General features: G+C 32.5%; 2 protein-coding genes across 3 annotated transcripts in view; both read right to left on the reverse strand.

The window, feature by feature from the left end:
• Nucleotides 1-115: 115 nt before the first annotated feature.
• Nucleotides 116-10604, reverse strand: LOC109538361 (probable multidrug resistance-associated protein lethal(2)03659). The gene is made up of 14 exons (XM_019905578.2): nucleotides 10256-10604; nucleotides 9514-9747; nucleotides 9251-9456; nucleotides 8972-9193; nucleotides 8763-8919; nucleotides 7557-7893; nucleotides 7185-7503; nucleotides 4553-5111; nucleotides 4158-4494; nucleotides 1640-1790; nucleotides 1267-1497; nucleotides 1066-1211; nucleotides 702-1008; nucleotides 116-649 (listed from the first exon to the last, which is right to left on the reverse strand). The coding sequence occupies exons 1-14, from the start codon at nucleotides 10330-10332 to the stop codon at nucleotides 198-200; spliced, it is 3735 nt and encodes a 1244-aa protein (XP_019761137.2). The 5' UTR covers nucleotides 10333-10604; the 3' UTR covers nucleotides 116-197.
• Nucleotides 10605-11092: 488 nt separating this feature from the next.
• The window catches only part of LOC109538261 (centrosomal protein of 162 kDa), a 16558-nt gene continuing 10568 nt past the window's right edge, over nucleotides 11093-17082 (reverse strand). The window contains exons 3-8 of one of the 2 annotated variants that reach the window (XM_019905417.2): nucleotides 15187-15673; nucleotides 14595-15105; nucleotides 13249-13456; nucleotides 12614-12760; nucleotides 12497-12562; nucleotides 11093-12435 (exon numbers count right to left, since the gene is read on the reverse strand). In XM_019905417.2, the coding sequence (XP_019760976.2) occupies nucleotides 12253-12435; nucleotides 12497-12562; nucleotides 12614-12760; nucleotides 13249-13456; nucleotides 14595-15105; nucleotides 15187-15673 (1602 nt within the window). In that variant the 3' untranslated portion in view covers nucleotides 11093-12252. Of the gene's footprint in view, nucleotides 12436-12496; nucleotides 12761-13248; nucleotides 13457-14594; nucleotides 15106-15186; nucleotides 15674-17082 lie in introns of both variants that reach the window. The other variant, XM_019905416.2, reaches the window with a different exon arrangement.

Consider the following 17082-nt stretch of genomic DNA (forward strand, 5'->3'; position numbering starts at 1 on the left):
ATTAATATTTTTTCGTACTTTTGGTCGCAGAATATGCAACACAATTTTAATAATTCCATTCAAACTCTTCAGAACCCCAGCTATTTATCCAATATGTACACATCCACTTCCTTTCTCTTTTTTAAATTTAATATATTCACTGTACACGGTCTCACAGATTCTAGTAAATGTTAATATATTATTGCTTTGGCCTCGACTCAACCAAGCGTGTGCGAATTGTCCGACGCTAGCATCTTTGAAAAATAACTGTTTCTATTTTCCAAAAGCAACATTGGGTCGGCATATTCCACAACTTGTCCGCGCTCCATTACTAAAATACGGTTGCATTCCATCACAGACTGCAGCCTGTGAGCTATAATGAACACTGTACAATTAGAAAAGTTTTTGGATATCGCTTTTTGTACTAAAAGGTCTGTTTCGGGATCCATATTGGCCGTGGCCTCGTCTAAAACTACGATTTTGTTCTTTTTAATTATGGCTCTAGCTAGGCAAATCAGCTGCCTTTGGCCTGTGGAGAAATTTGAACCATGATCTGATATGAGCAGATCTAAACTGGAAATGTGCTCTTTCATATGCACTTTGTCCAGTGTTTCCCAGACTTCCTCATCCGTATAAAGGTTGGTCGGATCTAAATTGTGCCGAATAGTGCCTGAAATATACCGACACATGAATGTCATTTAATGCTTTAACATTTTTCCTACCTTCAAACAATAAAGGGTCTTGAGGGATAATTGATATGTGCTGTCGGACAAACTCCAGCGACAAAGTTTTTATGTTAACGTTATCAATGAAAATCACGCCATCATAGTTGTACAACCGGAACAGCGTGGATATAATAGAACTTTTCCCAGCTCCTGTTCTTCCAACTATACCGATTTTGTGTTTAGGTTTCACCTCAAAACTGATATCTTTAAGCACTTTTTCCAATTTGTAAGTGAGTGAGACGTTTTTAAAGATAACTCCCCCATGCTCAGGCCAGTTTTCTAAGCAACTTCCTTCGTAGTTGTCCTACAATGTAATGTGATATAAAAAAATTAGGGAAACTAAATTTATTATTGCGTTTACCTGTGGCACTTCAGTATACTCCAATACTCGTTCCACGTGCGTCATATCATTTTCTAGTTCAGACCACTGAAGCAACGACCACTGCAGCATCATCGCTATAGTAGCAGCCTTTGTAATTGCTAGACCAACATCGCCAGAAAGTTCACCTGCCGATAATATGGTCATTATAAATGTGCAAATGCATCTAAAAGCTTGAAATACCTGCGCCCCAGAATAGTAATTTTCCAACGACAAAAGTAACAAACAGTGCTGTAAGAATGTCCATAAAAAACGCAAAAGCCTTCCTTACGCAGAAACTCATATAATGAGCTGAAGTGTAAAGGTCCTGATGCCTGTCGAATTCTTTAATTAGGAGATGCTCGACTTTGCTCGCTCTGATCGTTGTTAGTCCTTCAATGGAGGCATTAAGATGACCAATCAAAGGACTGCGAGCTAAAGACAAGGCAATCCTTTAATTTCTTTTTCACAAATGTTTTTAGACTAAAATATTTGAGCCAAAAAGTTCAAAAGTAAATGTTTTGACATGTAAAAAATATGCTGAACACCACATTGAAGAACGAATGTAAGCACTTACTAGCTGCTTCAAGACGCTTGAGGCTTCTGGCTGCCGGCATATACACTACGCGAAGTAAATACATAATTACAGCCAATATTCCTGCTGGAATCATAAAAATGTAGCTTACAGTGGAAACTAAAGCAATGGCGCCGAAAGAAGCGAAAAGAATCTAAAAAAAGATAAGTTTAATGAGTTTGAAAAATGTAAATATAATTATGATAGTTAGGAATTGTTAACCCATCAGCAATATGCAGGATGATCTTAAGTTAGGTTGCATCTTCTACGGATACAAATAAGGCAAAGCGGTCATATAAACATACATTTGCAAACGCGTCGTTAAGGAATTCTCGTATATAAAAGTTTTATGTGTTTTTTTTTTAGGTTTATGGCCACTTTTGCGGCCAATTTCTTTTGTAGAGAATCGCTGATATTTTGTTGATAAAAAATGAAATTTTTCGTTCAATATGGACATTTTTTTGCCATTTACATTGCTTGCGTATCGGTAATCGTTTCCTAGTTGTACAGGGTGTCCCATCATCATCAAAAATGTACTGCGTCATTATTTGGCTCAATAGAAGATTTTACTTAAACTCGCTGTGAATTTGGTACTACGTAAGAGTCATCTTTTGATAAATCAACCGAGTTTATCCTCTTTGGGCAAGTGGTAAATTCTGAATGTCGGAAAATACCACATATTTTTATTTGGTGGCTGGGATCAACTCATTTTTTTGGAGTTGATGCTGCGTAGTTCTTTTTTGACATTTTTGTGTTCTTTGTAAAGTCTTGTAGAGTTCATAGTTTTTACCCCAAAAATATGTCTGTTTTCTTGCTATTTAGTAACTGCAAATGTGGTAAGGGATGATTTTTTATAATAAATTTATTCTCAACCGTTTTATAATTATTAACTATTAAAAGTTATAGGCTATATTTGGAAGCATTTTCGTACGAATTGCATTCCTCATAAATCCGACGAAAAAAAGCCAGTTTTAAGCAAAATATGACCCTCACGTACGCACAAATTCACAGCAAGTTTTATTAAAATTCATATGAGTACTATTCCGATATTTAAAAAAAAAAAATTTAGTTCTGTTAATGTAAAAAATTCACTAATGTAACATTGTTAATTGGAAAAGAAACAGCACATATTTTAGCGCAAAAACTATGAATGCTTAAAATTTTTACAAAGAGCACAAAAACTGCGTGCATCAACCCAAAAAAATCAGTTGATTACAACCACCAAACAAATAGTTCTGGTAGTTTTTGTACCCGGACATTAAAGAATTTACCACTTACCCAAAGCGGACAAAGTTGGTTGCTTTATGTAAACATAAGTCTTATTAAAGCACAAGTTCACGGCAAGTTTCATTAAAATCCATCGTATCATTCTTGTGATATCTCAAAAAAAATATTTTTAAGAACTTTGACCATCAATAGCCGAGAAGCCAGACAATTTTTCTTAATAAAAGTTAGGTCAGATGGTCTTATTTTGTACCAAAGAATCTTACAGTAATATTTTGATCATGTGCTTAAGAGCCTATACCTATAGTATACATGAGAGTGGTGTTGACTGATTGCATAATATCGGCATCCACCAATAAAAAAAAATAAAGGAACAACAAACAATATTTTAACAACAGGAAAGTTAACATGGCTTCAAATAAATCCTAGCAAAAGAGAAATTGATATGTACTTAAAAGTGCTTGTATTTCGTAAACGCTTGCTTCTGTATGGACTTTTTGTCTTATTTCTTTGTTCACAGAATATGCAATTAAAAGTATGCAACCTGAAAACTTAATTTCACCCTGTATAGATGTAAAAACTAATTTTTCTGGTTGACGAACGCAAGATATTTGGTAAGTTGATGTATTTTTTACTAGAGGTAAGTTTGTTCAACCAAACATTATATTTTAAAAACGCTTTGTTTCCGATCTAGAGAATGTACAACTTTTCAAAGACTAATTGATTAACTTGACTTAATTAAAGTCAATTTACTCCAAAGTTTAAGCTTTAATTAGTAAGTTTAAAAACTGAAAGAATTGCAATTTTAGGTGTTTAATTTCCTTAGGTATTTATGTACAATTTTTCAAACCAATCCTTAATATTGAATGTTTCAGTTTTTTGAAATATTACTTCACACAAAACGGGTATTGTTAAGTTATCATATAAAATTGCAACCAACTATTCCGGAAGGTTTTCAATGTTCAAATATTTGAAAAGAAACTGAAATGTATACATCGGCTTACCAAGTAAGCATATCGGAATATACGGATGAGGTACAATTCATTTAAATATATTTTTCCATTTTTTTAAAAACGGTTATTAATCGTTAGAATAAATTTTGATTGGGTAAAACAAGGAATTTCTTTGTATAATTTTTGAAAAATAAAGTGAATAGTAACTTTAAATACAAAAATCATTAAAAAAAAGTTAGTTTAGTAAACATTTAGTTTTTATGCGCTTATCATGTTCCACTGACATGTTTTTAGATCAGAAAGATTCATGTTTTAAAATTGCAATTTTAAAAATACCACCTTACCATAAGAAAGAAGTTGACATCATGCGGTAAAACCTCGTCCACAATGGCCAAGTCCTGCGAAAATCTATTCAGAATGTTCCCAATAAAATATCGATCATAAAAGGCCATTGAAGCAGTGGACAGTTTATCAATCATAGCGCGATGCAAACCGATCGAGGCCTTTCTTCCGAAATTTATCAGTAGAAACTGTATCAGAAGGTCCAAGCAGAATACACCCACAGTTATGCCCGAATATAACTTTATGCTCCAATCTGCCTTGGCATTTATCTTGATGTAGGTTGTACTGTTGGTAAAGTTAATTTCCTTGAGGTTGGTTAGATTTTGTTGCAAGTTGATCCTAAAACAGATTTGTTGTCATGGTTTGTTGTGTTAAGTAGTTTACGGTTTTAACAAACCAATTTGTAAAAACTCTGGATGAATAGTTATCGCTGAACTCACTAGTGAGAACCAGCAGCGCCAATCCGAGAAAAACCAGTATCCCTCCTCCAAAAGTAAAATATTTTTTAAATACCACAAAATCGACTTTTCCTTCTTTTTTCACTTCGCTGTAAACCTTCACTTTTCCGATTTCGGGTCGTTTAATCAGACCGGTATTTTCGTCACTATCATCATCACCATCAGCTTCCTTTTTCGATTGCTTCTTCTCATCTATTTCTGCTTCCTTGATAATTTCCTCTTTTACTTCTGCGGCTTTCCCATCAAATGTAATTCGTCCCTCTTTTAGCACGATTATGTTATCAGCACCGTTTTTGTGCTTGAAATTATGGGTCACCAGAACGCGTTGATGATTTTTCAGAAAGTCTTTAATGCAATTTTGGTAGATAAATTCTTGCACGTGAGGATCTAAAGAGTGAAGCGGGTCGTCCAAGAGGTAAATATCGCTTTCTTTGTAAATCGCTCTAGCTAGATTAATTCTCGTTTGCTGGCCTCCGCTTAGGTTTTTACCCCCATCAGCTATAATTATATGCAAACGTTAATTTTTGTGCATTCAAAATGTTGTAAATGGAAAATGTACTTCTAGTCATGTGTTATGTTACGTTTCGGGAAACTTAATAGTCATCATCAAATGCATTTTGATTTTTCTACATTGGTTTATTAAAATGTTCAAATTATTTTGTAGCCACGCATTTGTACATTTTGCAAGTGAATGCGAACAGATGAGCCGAAAAAATAAGAAAACACTCACATGAAACAAAAAAAAAAGATTAAAACGACCTATAATTAAAAGAAGTATTAATAAATTATATGAATAGTAAGTAGCATGAAGAAGCGCTACCTCGTATCTCTCAAGTTTTGCTAAATTAAGTGCAAAAATAAACCAGAGAACTGACTTAGAAGGGTCTAATGAAAAATGAATTGTCTTAATTGCACTTAATTGCACATCTACACTATAAAGAAAATTAACCAATTGTTAGTTCGGAAAAGAAAAATACTTTTACGAAACTTTTTTTATAAATATTGATATTTTTTTATGCAATAAACTTGTGAATTATATTATTATTTAATAAAATTTACTATCACCTAGTAAGTGAATTACTAAACGCTGACATTATAGTAGTGGACAAGAAATGAATAAAAAGTAACAGTAATTATTGAGATAAATAAAATTAAAAATATTTAAAACAATTACAATTTAATACAATATGGTCTTTAGGAATGCTTGAAAGCTATTTTCCACGAATTTATTAAACATCACTCGATAAACAGAGTGTCTGTATCGTGTATAAACGGAAATCTTTAACTTTTTGTGACCAAAAATACATTAAACATCAGGTACTGAACCTCTTCCGATCCGCTTCCGATCTATGCGATGCTAGTTTTTTGTTAATTCTAAGTCTTGTTAAGATTTTGTCAGCTTTAACTTATTTACTTTGAGTCAATGAACATGCCAAATCGATGTGAGAATCTAGAGGGTATTTTTGGGCGTTTTTTCCTATTTCAAACTTTTTCCAAACTTTTTATAAGATCGCTGGTGTTACATTATAAAATATAAAATATTTTTTCAGATTTACTTAAATTAATTCCGGTCGTATCAGCGACCTTTCGCCAGAATAAATATTTTTTTGTAATTTCAGTTAAACGAATGTAATTGTACTTATTACGGGCAACTAGGTATTTAAAGTGTTTCTTAGTTCTCTTAATGAAAGACTAGACAATAGTTTTTTTTTGTTTTTTTCTCTTGAAAGACAAAAAATGTATTCAAAGCGTAATATGAATTTTATTTACTAAGTTCACCATAAACTCAAATTTTGAGCTGAACATCTGCAAACATGCGAAAGTTATACCAAGACAAATTCAACCGCGCCGTTTTAATAAACAATCGAAAACAGAACATTAGCGGTCTTACATTTGTATGAATTTTTAGTGATAAAATGAGATTTAAGTGCATGGTTGGATTGAGTTCCTTGCTAGAATAGTTTTTGTTGTGTTTTTTGTTACTGCGAATACGAAAAATTGAATTGCAAACTATAAAGTTTCCACAATATTTTCGTTGGGTATTTCGTCTCAACAAAATTTCTGGTTTTGTAATAAAGAATTTCTTCACGATTTACTGATTGATAAACAGTGCTATACATATTTAAGGATAAGGAAACATTTTTTCCATTTTATTTTTTATTTTCCCATAAGAGACGTGAGAAAATGTTTTCTTACACAACTACAACATTTTTTTAGGCAAAATACCCAACGGAAAGTTTTTGAAAACGTGAATCCGCCGCAACCATATAGAACTTATCTAATACACAGGGTAGCCTAAATTTTAGTGGCAATTTTATCACAAATTGGATCCCATCGGTCAGTTTAGCAAAATTTTTGTTTCAGTTTTAGTTGTAGATTTTGGAGACTTGAGTTTAATTTGCAAAAATATTTAAATATATTTTGCATGTAAAATTCGGTTTGATTAAAATCCTTTAAAAATAAAGCGAACAATTATATAATACCCCACTTGGTAAAGATTTGCTTATATATGAAAACTATTTACTTAAACTTTAATTTACAGATACTAAAACAGAAAATGTTGGTACTTACACACAATGGTTTCATCGCCATTATCAAATAAATTAAAGTCATAGTCTAACGCACAGACTTTGACGACTTTTTCGTATCGAGCCGGATTATATGGTTCTCCAAACACTATGTTTTGTTTAATTGATGATGGAAACAACCATGAGTCTTGAGAGCAATATGAGAATCTCGCTCTTGAGTGCAATTTTCCGTCAGCTATTGGAACGTCTTTTAGGAAAAGCTTTAGTAACACACTTTTGCCACAACCCAAAGGACCGGTAACTACAGTCAGACCCGGCTTTAATTCGGTGGTGATATTTTTCAAGATTTCTCGGTCTTTTACCTACAATCGAGGAAATTGAGCAAGGGAACTAAAACGTAATTGATTACTCTTACTTTCACAGTGACTCCTGAAAGTTTCACCTTAGGTGCTGATGTGTTACTATAATCATCTACATCAAGTTCCTCTGAGTTTAGAATTCTATTGACTCTTTGACTAGCTGCGATTATTTCAGCGCATTTACCAAACGCAATGGGAATGAGAATACCGACGGCATGTTTCAAGTCATGATAGGCTCTCATCACATAAAATATTACTTCAGCCTCTGGAACTTCTGTGAAGGCGATATAAGTCATCATTAAAATGTAGATGCCAATTTTTGAAGAAAATATTCCTATTATGAAAGTCATTGATTTCAAGTAGGCTGATTTTAGGAGGAACTTCATTTCTTTGCTGAAAAAATATTATATATTTATATCGTATACTGTATTACAATTCATATAATATGAGTGGTTAATTTTTCTAGTTTCTTGTGGATTTTTTATTATCTCTTAATATGACAATTGTACAAGTTTTGTAAATCTATTTCTTCCTGGTTGCTTCTTTGCTTTAAAATGGTTCAAATGTCTGGGCTTTCAAGTCAATTAAAACGTATATTCCAAATAAATATAAAACTCACCAAGTGGAGCTACCAAAAATAATCTAATATAATAATATGTAAAACGTAGGTTTAATATCAAAATTCCCCCATGGAGGAAGGTGAAGAAGAAGATTTGCTGCAATCAACGGAAAATACAGATATTACGTTAAATGAATTATTTTACAAAGAGGAGAATCCAAAATACCCAGCAAGGTTTATGAAAAACAATTACAATTAAAAATAAATGTTTAATTAAATAGTTGCGTGTTTACGGTGGAATACACAAATACGCAATATAAGACTAATCATAGTAATCAACTAAGTTGATATAAAAATAATAAATGTATTGTAAATTGACAAACGAAATTAAATAGGAAATCAAACTTTTGGATGTAATGTAAACTATATTGTTCAAAATTCGTTAAACTTACATATTGCAAAATCGGCCTGTTCTTGTTCACAATAAATCGGAATGAATGTTTTTAAATATTTTCTAAAAGAGTTTTCTTGTTCCCCTTAATATCGATAGTATATTTGATTCCAAACAGACTGTAAATCTGAATCTGTAAATTCCAGTTCATAGACCTACCTTATAAGGAAAATTTCGTTTATTTGACTTGCGTTTTAATTGACTGGAAAACTTGAAATTACATATAATTGCTTATGATAAAAGACAACTTACATTCTTTTTTCCTCCACTTTCCTAACAAACACTTTCTCCCAAGTGTACATTTTTATTATCTTGATGGCCGATAAAGTTTCTTGGGTGATTTGTATTCGTTCGTCAGTCTTTTTGCTCAAATCCAGACGCAGGTTTTTAATGCATTTTCCGATATAAACTAAAATCCAGCTATTAATTTGATTTCGAACTTACTGATTAATGATGCTTACCTTGTAGAGGTAACACCACCATAAGGAAGCCAATGCCGAAAAAACTGAATACACCCATTTTGTTATATATTAGGTAGCATATTAGGAAAATTCTGATAATTTCAGCCCATACATCGCTAAAAAGAGGCACACCTTTTTCGAAAACGTTAGCATCTTTGGTCATTACGGTTATTACATTTCCCAGACCCACCTGCTGCATTGCTGATGGTGAAAGTCTCAGCGCTAGAAGCAGAATATTCTATTTAGAAATCACGCAGAATAAATTGCCGATTTTTATACCCTTTCGATATACCAAAGAACAGAGAGAATTCTTTATGTTAATCGCCAGTTGTTGAAGATAAATTGAATAGTTCTGCATGTACAGTGCGTGCAGGAATTTCAGGCCGACCATTAAACAGGCATAGAAAATTGCATCATTAAATGTGAGTTTGGATTTTGGATTAAAATACGACACCAACTTTCCAATAGCTTCAGGCTCATAGATGCTAAAATCAACCAACAACTCTAATATATTTCATAGGTAGGATTTCAAAACTCAATACCTGTTAGTCGATTTCCAAATCAAGTTAATTAAACTCAACAGGGCAAACTGTTTACCAAAGTTTTTCCATAAAAGCCAAAATAACGAGCAATGCCCATTATCAAGTACGCGCTTCCTCCAGCTCTCAGCAACTCTCTCGGAAGTAGTTTCTGATTTACATGAGTTTATCACTTCATAGATATCCTCTTCTTCTAAATCCTTTTTAAACGCCTTTTTAAATAATCCTCCAGTATAACTAAAGAAAAGTATTACTGCATCTAAACCACTTGTATCACCCCCCTTGAATTCGTCATCTTTACATTTTCAGGGCAACCGATTCAACGCAACTTGAAAGTTTTACTGAATAAAATAGAAACTTGATTTTAGTGCAATTTCCCTGTAGTGTTAAATAGTATTAAAAATGCATTAATCATTTTTCTTGAGTGTAATATGAGCCTTTGAAGTACGATCAAGTAAAAGTGTGTTCTACTAAGGTTTAGATACTTAATTTGATTGAACTTGAACTAAATCGTTAATTGTTTCTGTTTACATACAAGTTTATTTATTATAAGTTAATACTGGATCGGTTTATTCTGATCAGTATAACAAAAACTTGGTGTTATATAAACCATATCCTCTACTGGCCTTTTAACTGAATGTTTCAGTTCTAAAACGTTATTTTGAGATCAGATTACTTTTTCAACTTCGCTATATTAAGTATAAAAATAATGAAAATCGCTATAAAAAATATGGAAAAAACTTACGAAAAAGTAAAAAGACTTAGAAAATTAGCATGTTCTCGAGGGTTGCTTTTTCTGTGGACTTTGCCATAGTGATCCATTTCCAATGCTCGTGCGGTCTGCTAAATTTCACTCAAATGTAACTGCATCCGATTGGATGATGGTAATGTAATTAACTCTCCGATAGCAAGGCAGTGTTCACTAGAAATAATTTTTTTAAACTAAGGCCTCGATTGTTCAGAGGGATTTGTGGAACAAAAGAACGTTTACTCGAAGATATTTTTCTTATTTAAAATTACTCGGTCACTAAGTAAATAACCCTGATCGAATTTGATAAAATTAAATGCTCGAGCCATTACCACTACAAAGCACTACTTAATTTCTTCTGTTTGTTTATATATAGTAAATAGGTTTAATCAGTTGTGTCTGTTACAGAGTTTACTAATCTCGTTTTTCATTTATATTTTGGGGCTTGGAATACAATGCAAACGTTTCCTCAATTTCCTCAGATAAGCAATAACAAATAAATAAATAAAATAGGAGCTTGTTTTGCCAATTTCTTTTATAATCTAGGAACATTTACCATAATTTTTTATGCTTATCTTGGGCAGAGCCATACATTTCCAAGTTCCATCCAAATGTTCAAGATCAACTTCAAACTTTTAATTATATTATATTTCATTCTTAGACAATTGCTGAACTTTATGTAGGGAGCATTTTGTAACTCGTTCAATTCAGTTAACAAAATGAAACTGCATTAACTAATAAACTAAGTCAATACTTACCGTTTTTGAGAATAACAAAACAACACCAACAGAGAAGAAATAAATTGAAGCATTTGGGTTTAATTGAAACAGACGGTCGAGTAATACATGATTTAATTATTTAAAATGACAAATATAATAAAATACCAGACATACATATACAACAGTACACTTATTTAAATTATTCTCTCCGATTTGAGCAATCTATCGGGAGCAAAGAAAGCACGTTAAAATACAGTAATGGGTCATTATTTGCAGTTGAAGGTTTAACTTCTCAATCATAATTAGCCTTTTGTGAATTAATTTAATATAAAATTGTGTTAAATGGCTTATCAGCTACGTGCTTGGCCAATAGACAGTTTATATTCGAGATGCACGTTTCAACTCTGTCAATTTCTGTAATTTTATCCCCAATAAATTGCCCGCACCGATCGAATCGTATTGAAATTAGCAATCAATTAATACAATCCTTTTCAAATGATCAGTATTGCATTGCATCATGCAGGACTAGTTGCTGAACCTTTAAGTTTAAGGAAAATTTGGCGAAATATTTAAAGCTAGTGATGTAAATTTATAACACCTTATACACAAATAATTGTCAATTTAGCGACTTCCTCTAGTCATTGCCCTAAGAGTAAATTCGTTCCAAAAAGCAGATCGACTTGTTTTTAAATGCAAAAGCATTTTTTAAATATTGATAAAAACTACTGAGTTTAGTTAACATTCACTACAAATTTGATACAAACACAAGTTTCTTATGCAACAGATAAGATTCAATAAGAGTATTCTTTGGTATCAGTTGTGGTACTATTGGCAATGTTTTTGCCATCTCTAGTGTAATCGGATTCGTGTTAAACTACACGCGATGATTACGTTTCTAAATTTTAAAAAAATTAAGTCAAATAAACATAACTTAAAACAAGTATGCATATATTGTAATTTAAAGACCCCTTAGGTCTCTACCCGATAGTATATTCGAATTAGCTACATAACTAATAATAAAGTCTCGAGGACGGAAACAGACTAAGTATCTATTAATAATAATTATCACCCAAGTTTAATAAATATTCGCCAGCTTTGCTGCTTCGTTATTTATTGACTAAAAATAATAAATTCTAACATGATGGAAGCCACAAACCGTTGGTTTTTGGAAAATTAATCGCTATCAAATAGCAACAATTAATGTCATAGAAAGAAGAAATTTTATAAATTTTCTTGCTGCTTTAATAAAAATTTGCTTCTTTGCTAAGAGAAATATTACTTCAAAGCCCTGACTGTTGCTAGAAGTTGATCCAATTCAACTTTGTAACCGATTAATTGTTGCTGCCTTTCCGCACATTGATCACAGCTCCTGTTAGTAATTGATTTCTGCGCCAAACTCTGGACGATTGCTCTTAGCCGATATTCCCGTTCCTCGTAATGTTTTTCCAAATTTGAAATCTGAGATGTTAAAACAGTGTTAACAAAATTCCGTTAACAAACATTAAGATCATGAAATTACTTTTTTAAGAAGTACATCAGCTTCCTTCCGATCTCCCGCTCCATCCCCCAAGGCAGCTCCTCCACACTGCAAACCATTCATTAATCTGCTATTTAAGTGATCTCTCTCCACATTTACAATTGCCAGTTCTTCTTTTGCTTTGGTTAGATGGGATTGAAGTGTTTTCACGGACACTTGCTGCATCTCCAGTTGCTCCCGTAATGGAGTAACGCTCGAAACGTAATTACTAATCTCCCGTTCGTGGGCATCTTGAAGGGCTGTAAGCTGAAGAGCACTATTGTGAAGATTTTACTATAATTTGGGAAAAGGCATATTCGTTTAAAAGACGGTTTTATATAAGTTCTGCATCTTGGCTTTATTTAAAATGTGTTTCATATAACTTCTAGATCTTGACTTTATTTAAAATGTGTTTGTTGCTTTTTTATGAGAATATTGTTTTTTTAATGCACAATCATAATTGCTGCTGTTTGTAACTGCGTCATGGTGTAAGACTCATAAACTGTTAATTATGAGCGTAATAAAACTTATAATATTAAACAATCTCGCACTTGCAGCAAAGAAATTATATGCTTTTTTTATGTCAAATCATTATGAAAACAAAATTAAGCATATGTACATCAATAAAACTACATTACCATGTTGTGAAATGATGAAATATCAAATTTCGCTTAACAATAGACAGTCATCATTAAAGCAAATATAAGCAAATTACTCCAAAGCCACATTGTGTCAATATCACAATTTTTACTTACATCGTCCAGGCGTTTTTTCTTCAAATTTTGATATTCTTCCTCCAGTCTGGCTAGTTGCTGCTTCACTTTATCCCTTTCGAGTTTGAGCTGCTGTAGTGCTTCCTCCTTCCTAAAATCTTGCACGCTTCCCGATCGCGAATAAGCAACTAATTTTTCTGGATAACTTCGAAAGTCTTTTCTCTCGCTAAGGTTGCGTAAACTACCTTCCCTGTAGTTAGGATTCAAATTAATTAAAACCTGCTATTCGAATGGAATATTTTTAAAATAAAGCTGTTTCAGTACGAGAAAACTTTTACATAAAATATTACTTGATGTACTATTCAGATTAGATGTTTGATTTGCAAATAACATTTTATTTTCCTCTCTTCTCCAAATCAATCTTTTTTTGTTGTTCAATCATATTAAAATCGTAATCAACAAGATGTTTATCAGGTGATTCTTAATGGTTGTACTGATTCTGCAATGGATGAGGGGATCCTCAAATATGACCGAATATTAATAACATTCGCGAATAAAAAGAGTTCAATCTCAAAGTCGGTGAACATACAGACACTTTTATCTATCAATTAACGTTGCACTTTTAGAGAAAATTGAAAACTGTTAATGTTCTAATAAAATGATTGCAAATATTGCCCTATTTCTTTATGTTAGAGAACGTTCTGCAATGTTTGCCAACGTGTTAGTAACATACACTCAATTCTCAATAGGTATGTTCAAGTTATTTAACTATCGTTCGCGAATGTTCCAAAACGATCAGAAACATAAAGAGTTAAGTGTTCAAGCTTCGTGAATTATTAAAAGATTGTACTCAATTAATAATATATAAAGTCACCATCCTTAAACATTATAATGCTACTAGAATAACCTATAGAAACTTACGGATATGCCGCTCAAATGTTCTCGAATATTGCAAAACGATTTTGAATACTAAATCTATCAGACAACTCTTGGGAATTTTTCAATTCATAATAAATGTTAAAAATAGAAAAAACAGAATACTCTCTTGATGGAAATCATCTGCTTCAGACCAGCATATTACGCGTGACAATATTCCCATATAAAAATCATATTTAATGAATGTTGCTACTTCTAAGATGGCCTTCAAGTTTTACTGATATTACCCTGCTATATTTTCAGAAGATTAATATATATTTTTTTACTTTTTTACGCACTATGGATGCTTACTTTCGTTCAGATTACATAGTTCAACACAAATTGCCTGTCAAAATAATTTTCTCTTAAATCAATCAGTTTTTACCTTTACACCAGTGCTATTAATTTGCACTTTATTTTTTTTTTAATTCTGTTTAACCCTTAACGAATAGGTACTCAGTATAAGTTCTTACCTTTCCTTCTGCAACCTTTTATTAGTTTTCCGTAATTCCTCGATTTCCTTGTGCAATTTCAAAATAGCTTTCTCCTTATTCGACAAATCTGTTTGCAAGCCTCGTATTGTAGCTAGTAGATGTGCGTCTTCCTTATGGTTGTCTTTTTCTGGCGCTTTGTTCCGTCCAACAGGGGCAAATTTGATCTTATGCGCTGCTGCTTCCGTTTGAACGCCAATGGTAAACGATTCCTTTTCCGGAATTTTTCCTTTGAAGAACGTCTGTGTATACACGTCGTAAGTATCAGTTTTCTTCTTCATCTGGTTCTTGAGGTCACTGACATGCAGTTCGAGGTCCTCGATGTGACTTTCGTATTTATTCTTCATCTGATTGAACTTTTCTTGAATTTCCATAAATACCTTGGACGATTGCAAATCTCTGCTTGTTACTTCTTGTTCTAAAGTTTTAATGCGATCTTCTAACAATTTTCTGGCTGTCAAGTTTGTATCGGTGGCGTTTTCTTTGGCTGCAACTGAAGAAACAAGCTCTGATTTACCTCAATATTCAAAAGCCAAAAGATACTTATGAAGCAATAAATTCGTAAGTAGTTTACCTATTAAGGCGGATACTGAATCCGGATGTTTCCGCGCAATAATTCTCTCCATCTCCTTGATTTGCCGGTTCAAGTCCTGAATGCATTTCGAATCCTTCTCATTTTGCAACCGCAGACTTTTTCCCTGCAATTTTTCAATGTCCAAAAGCTTCTTCAAATTCGTTTCATTTTCGATCAGTTTGGCTTTAGCTTGCTGAATGTTGATCAGCTCTGCTTTATATTTGGCCAACGTTGCTTCAAGTTCCACAACCTTTCTTTCAAGATTTTTATTGGACGACACCAAATCATCGTATGAGCTTTTCAAATGATGGTGCGTTTTATTAGCAGTCTCCAGTTGCAGTTGAAGAGAAGTATTAATTTCTTTGCAGTCTTTCACTTCTTCTAAGGCCTTCTCTAATTCGAGGTTTATTTCAGGAGATGACAGGGTTTTAGTATTCAACTCAGTTTTCAGTCTTTCAATTAAACTCTGGGTATTTTGAAGATCACACTGCAAACAATTATTTTGTTTTAATTGAGACACAGCGTGGAAAAAAGAAAAACAAGTGTTTTTTTACTATTTGGCGAGTTAAATATATGTGGAATATGTATATTGGGTATATTCATAAACTGGATGAAAATATAAGGTGTCTGATAACATTCAAGATAAGATTTGCTTTAGGGTAATTAAAGGTACTTTTTCATTATTAAAATTTTTATATTTAGTTCAACAGTTCTAGTTTGAAGAGACCGAGCAGATAGTCAAACGTACACATACATAAATGTATCGTGCACGTTTTAATTTTGTTTATTAACATAATCAGTTTACTTAGATAGTTGGAGCGTCTGGGAACGGAAAGTATGTGAAATTTAATTGCATAACTGCCAATCTATTGTGTGATTCTCTTTTCATACTATTCTTCAAGCCATCCCAACCTAAGATGATAAAGCACTATTCGATTTCTCTTTAACGTTATGAAAATAGCAAATTATTAATTGAAAATAATCTGTCTCCATAAAAGCTCACTTTTATACTTAGAGAAATTACTTTTATTTTTAAACATAGATGATACAGGCAGTTTGAAATTGTTCCTCAAAAAAATTTGGTATATTTTCTAAAGTACTAAAGTTTCTTAAAATTTATTGCATTCTAGTTTCTTAATGCAAAATGTATATAAAATAACAAAATCCAGGTCGTCGAATCCTTCACGATTTCCTGTTGTTTCATTGGATGCAATTAACAATAGCTATTCTTCCATAATAAAGAATCAATAAGTAAACGACCGTGAAGCATAAAAAATACCAAAGATTATTGAAAATGGACAATGTTAATAAATCATTCCATGACCGCCATTTATAACAATAACAATCGGAGAAACAGGACCATTAAACTAATGAACAAACTTTCTTTTCCGAATAATGCTGGCACAAATAAAACCATCATATATTGAATATTAATCAAATTATCTGCGTAAAACGATGACACTCATACATACAAATCAGTATGAGATATGTTTGTAAACATGTCGTGATTGTTTACTGATTAACAAGTTAAGTAATTTAACAGCCTATGCAGTAAAATAAATATTATTTTAACTGAAAATATGGTCTGCTTTGAAACCTTAACGGCCTCACAAAGATGTTATTTTCTTCTTGAACTCTGTTAAACCATTAAAATCCGCCCACATACGCTTATGAAACTGTAGATCAACAATCGCGACCATAGGAAGACTATTCATTTCGACTTCAGCGCATTTCAGTACCGTTCGTTTGATTTGGGTCACTTAGATATTATTATTCGATAACAAATTCAGCAGCGTTTGATATATCTGATATACATTTTTATGCTTTACATTACCTATGGACACGATCTTTGTTTTTAGTAAGTAAAAATTCAACAAAGACGAACTGTAAAGTCGT

This window comes from Dendroctonus ponderosae, unplaced genomic scaffold (genome assembly GCF_020466585.1).
Source record: "Dendroctonus ponderosae isolate FM_Combo_2020 unplaced genomic scaffold, Dpon_F_20191213v2 Dpon_F_20191213_2, whole genome shotgun sequence".
Lineage (NCBI taxonomy): Eukaryota > Metazoa > Arthropoda > Insecta > Coleoptera > Curculionidae > Dendroctonus > Dendroctonus ponderosae.

Excerpts from the sequence above, each read along its gene's own strand:
- LOC109538361 (XM_019905578.2), bottom strand. The coding sequence starts at position 10,332 with ATGGATCACTATGGCAAAGTCCACAGAAAAAGCAACCCTCGAGAACAT. Across the intron at positions 4,495-4,552 it reads TCCAGAGTTTTTACAAATTG|GATCAACTTGCAACAAAATC; the intron begins GTTTGTTAAAAC and ends AATCTGTTTTAG. Across the intron at positions 1,009-1,065 it reads AGTATACTGAAGTGCCACAG|GACAACTACGAAGGAAGTTG; the intron begins GTAAACGCAATA and ends ATTACATTGTAG.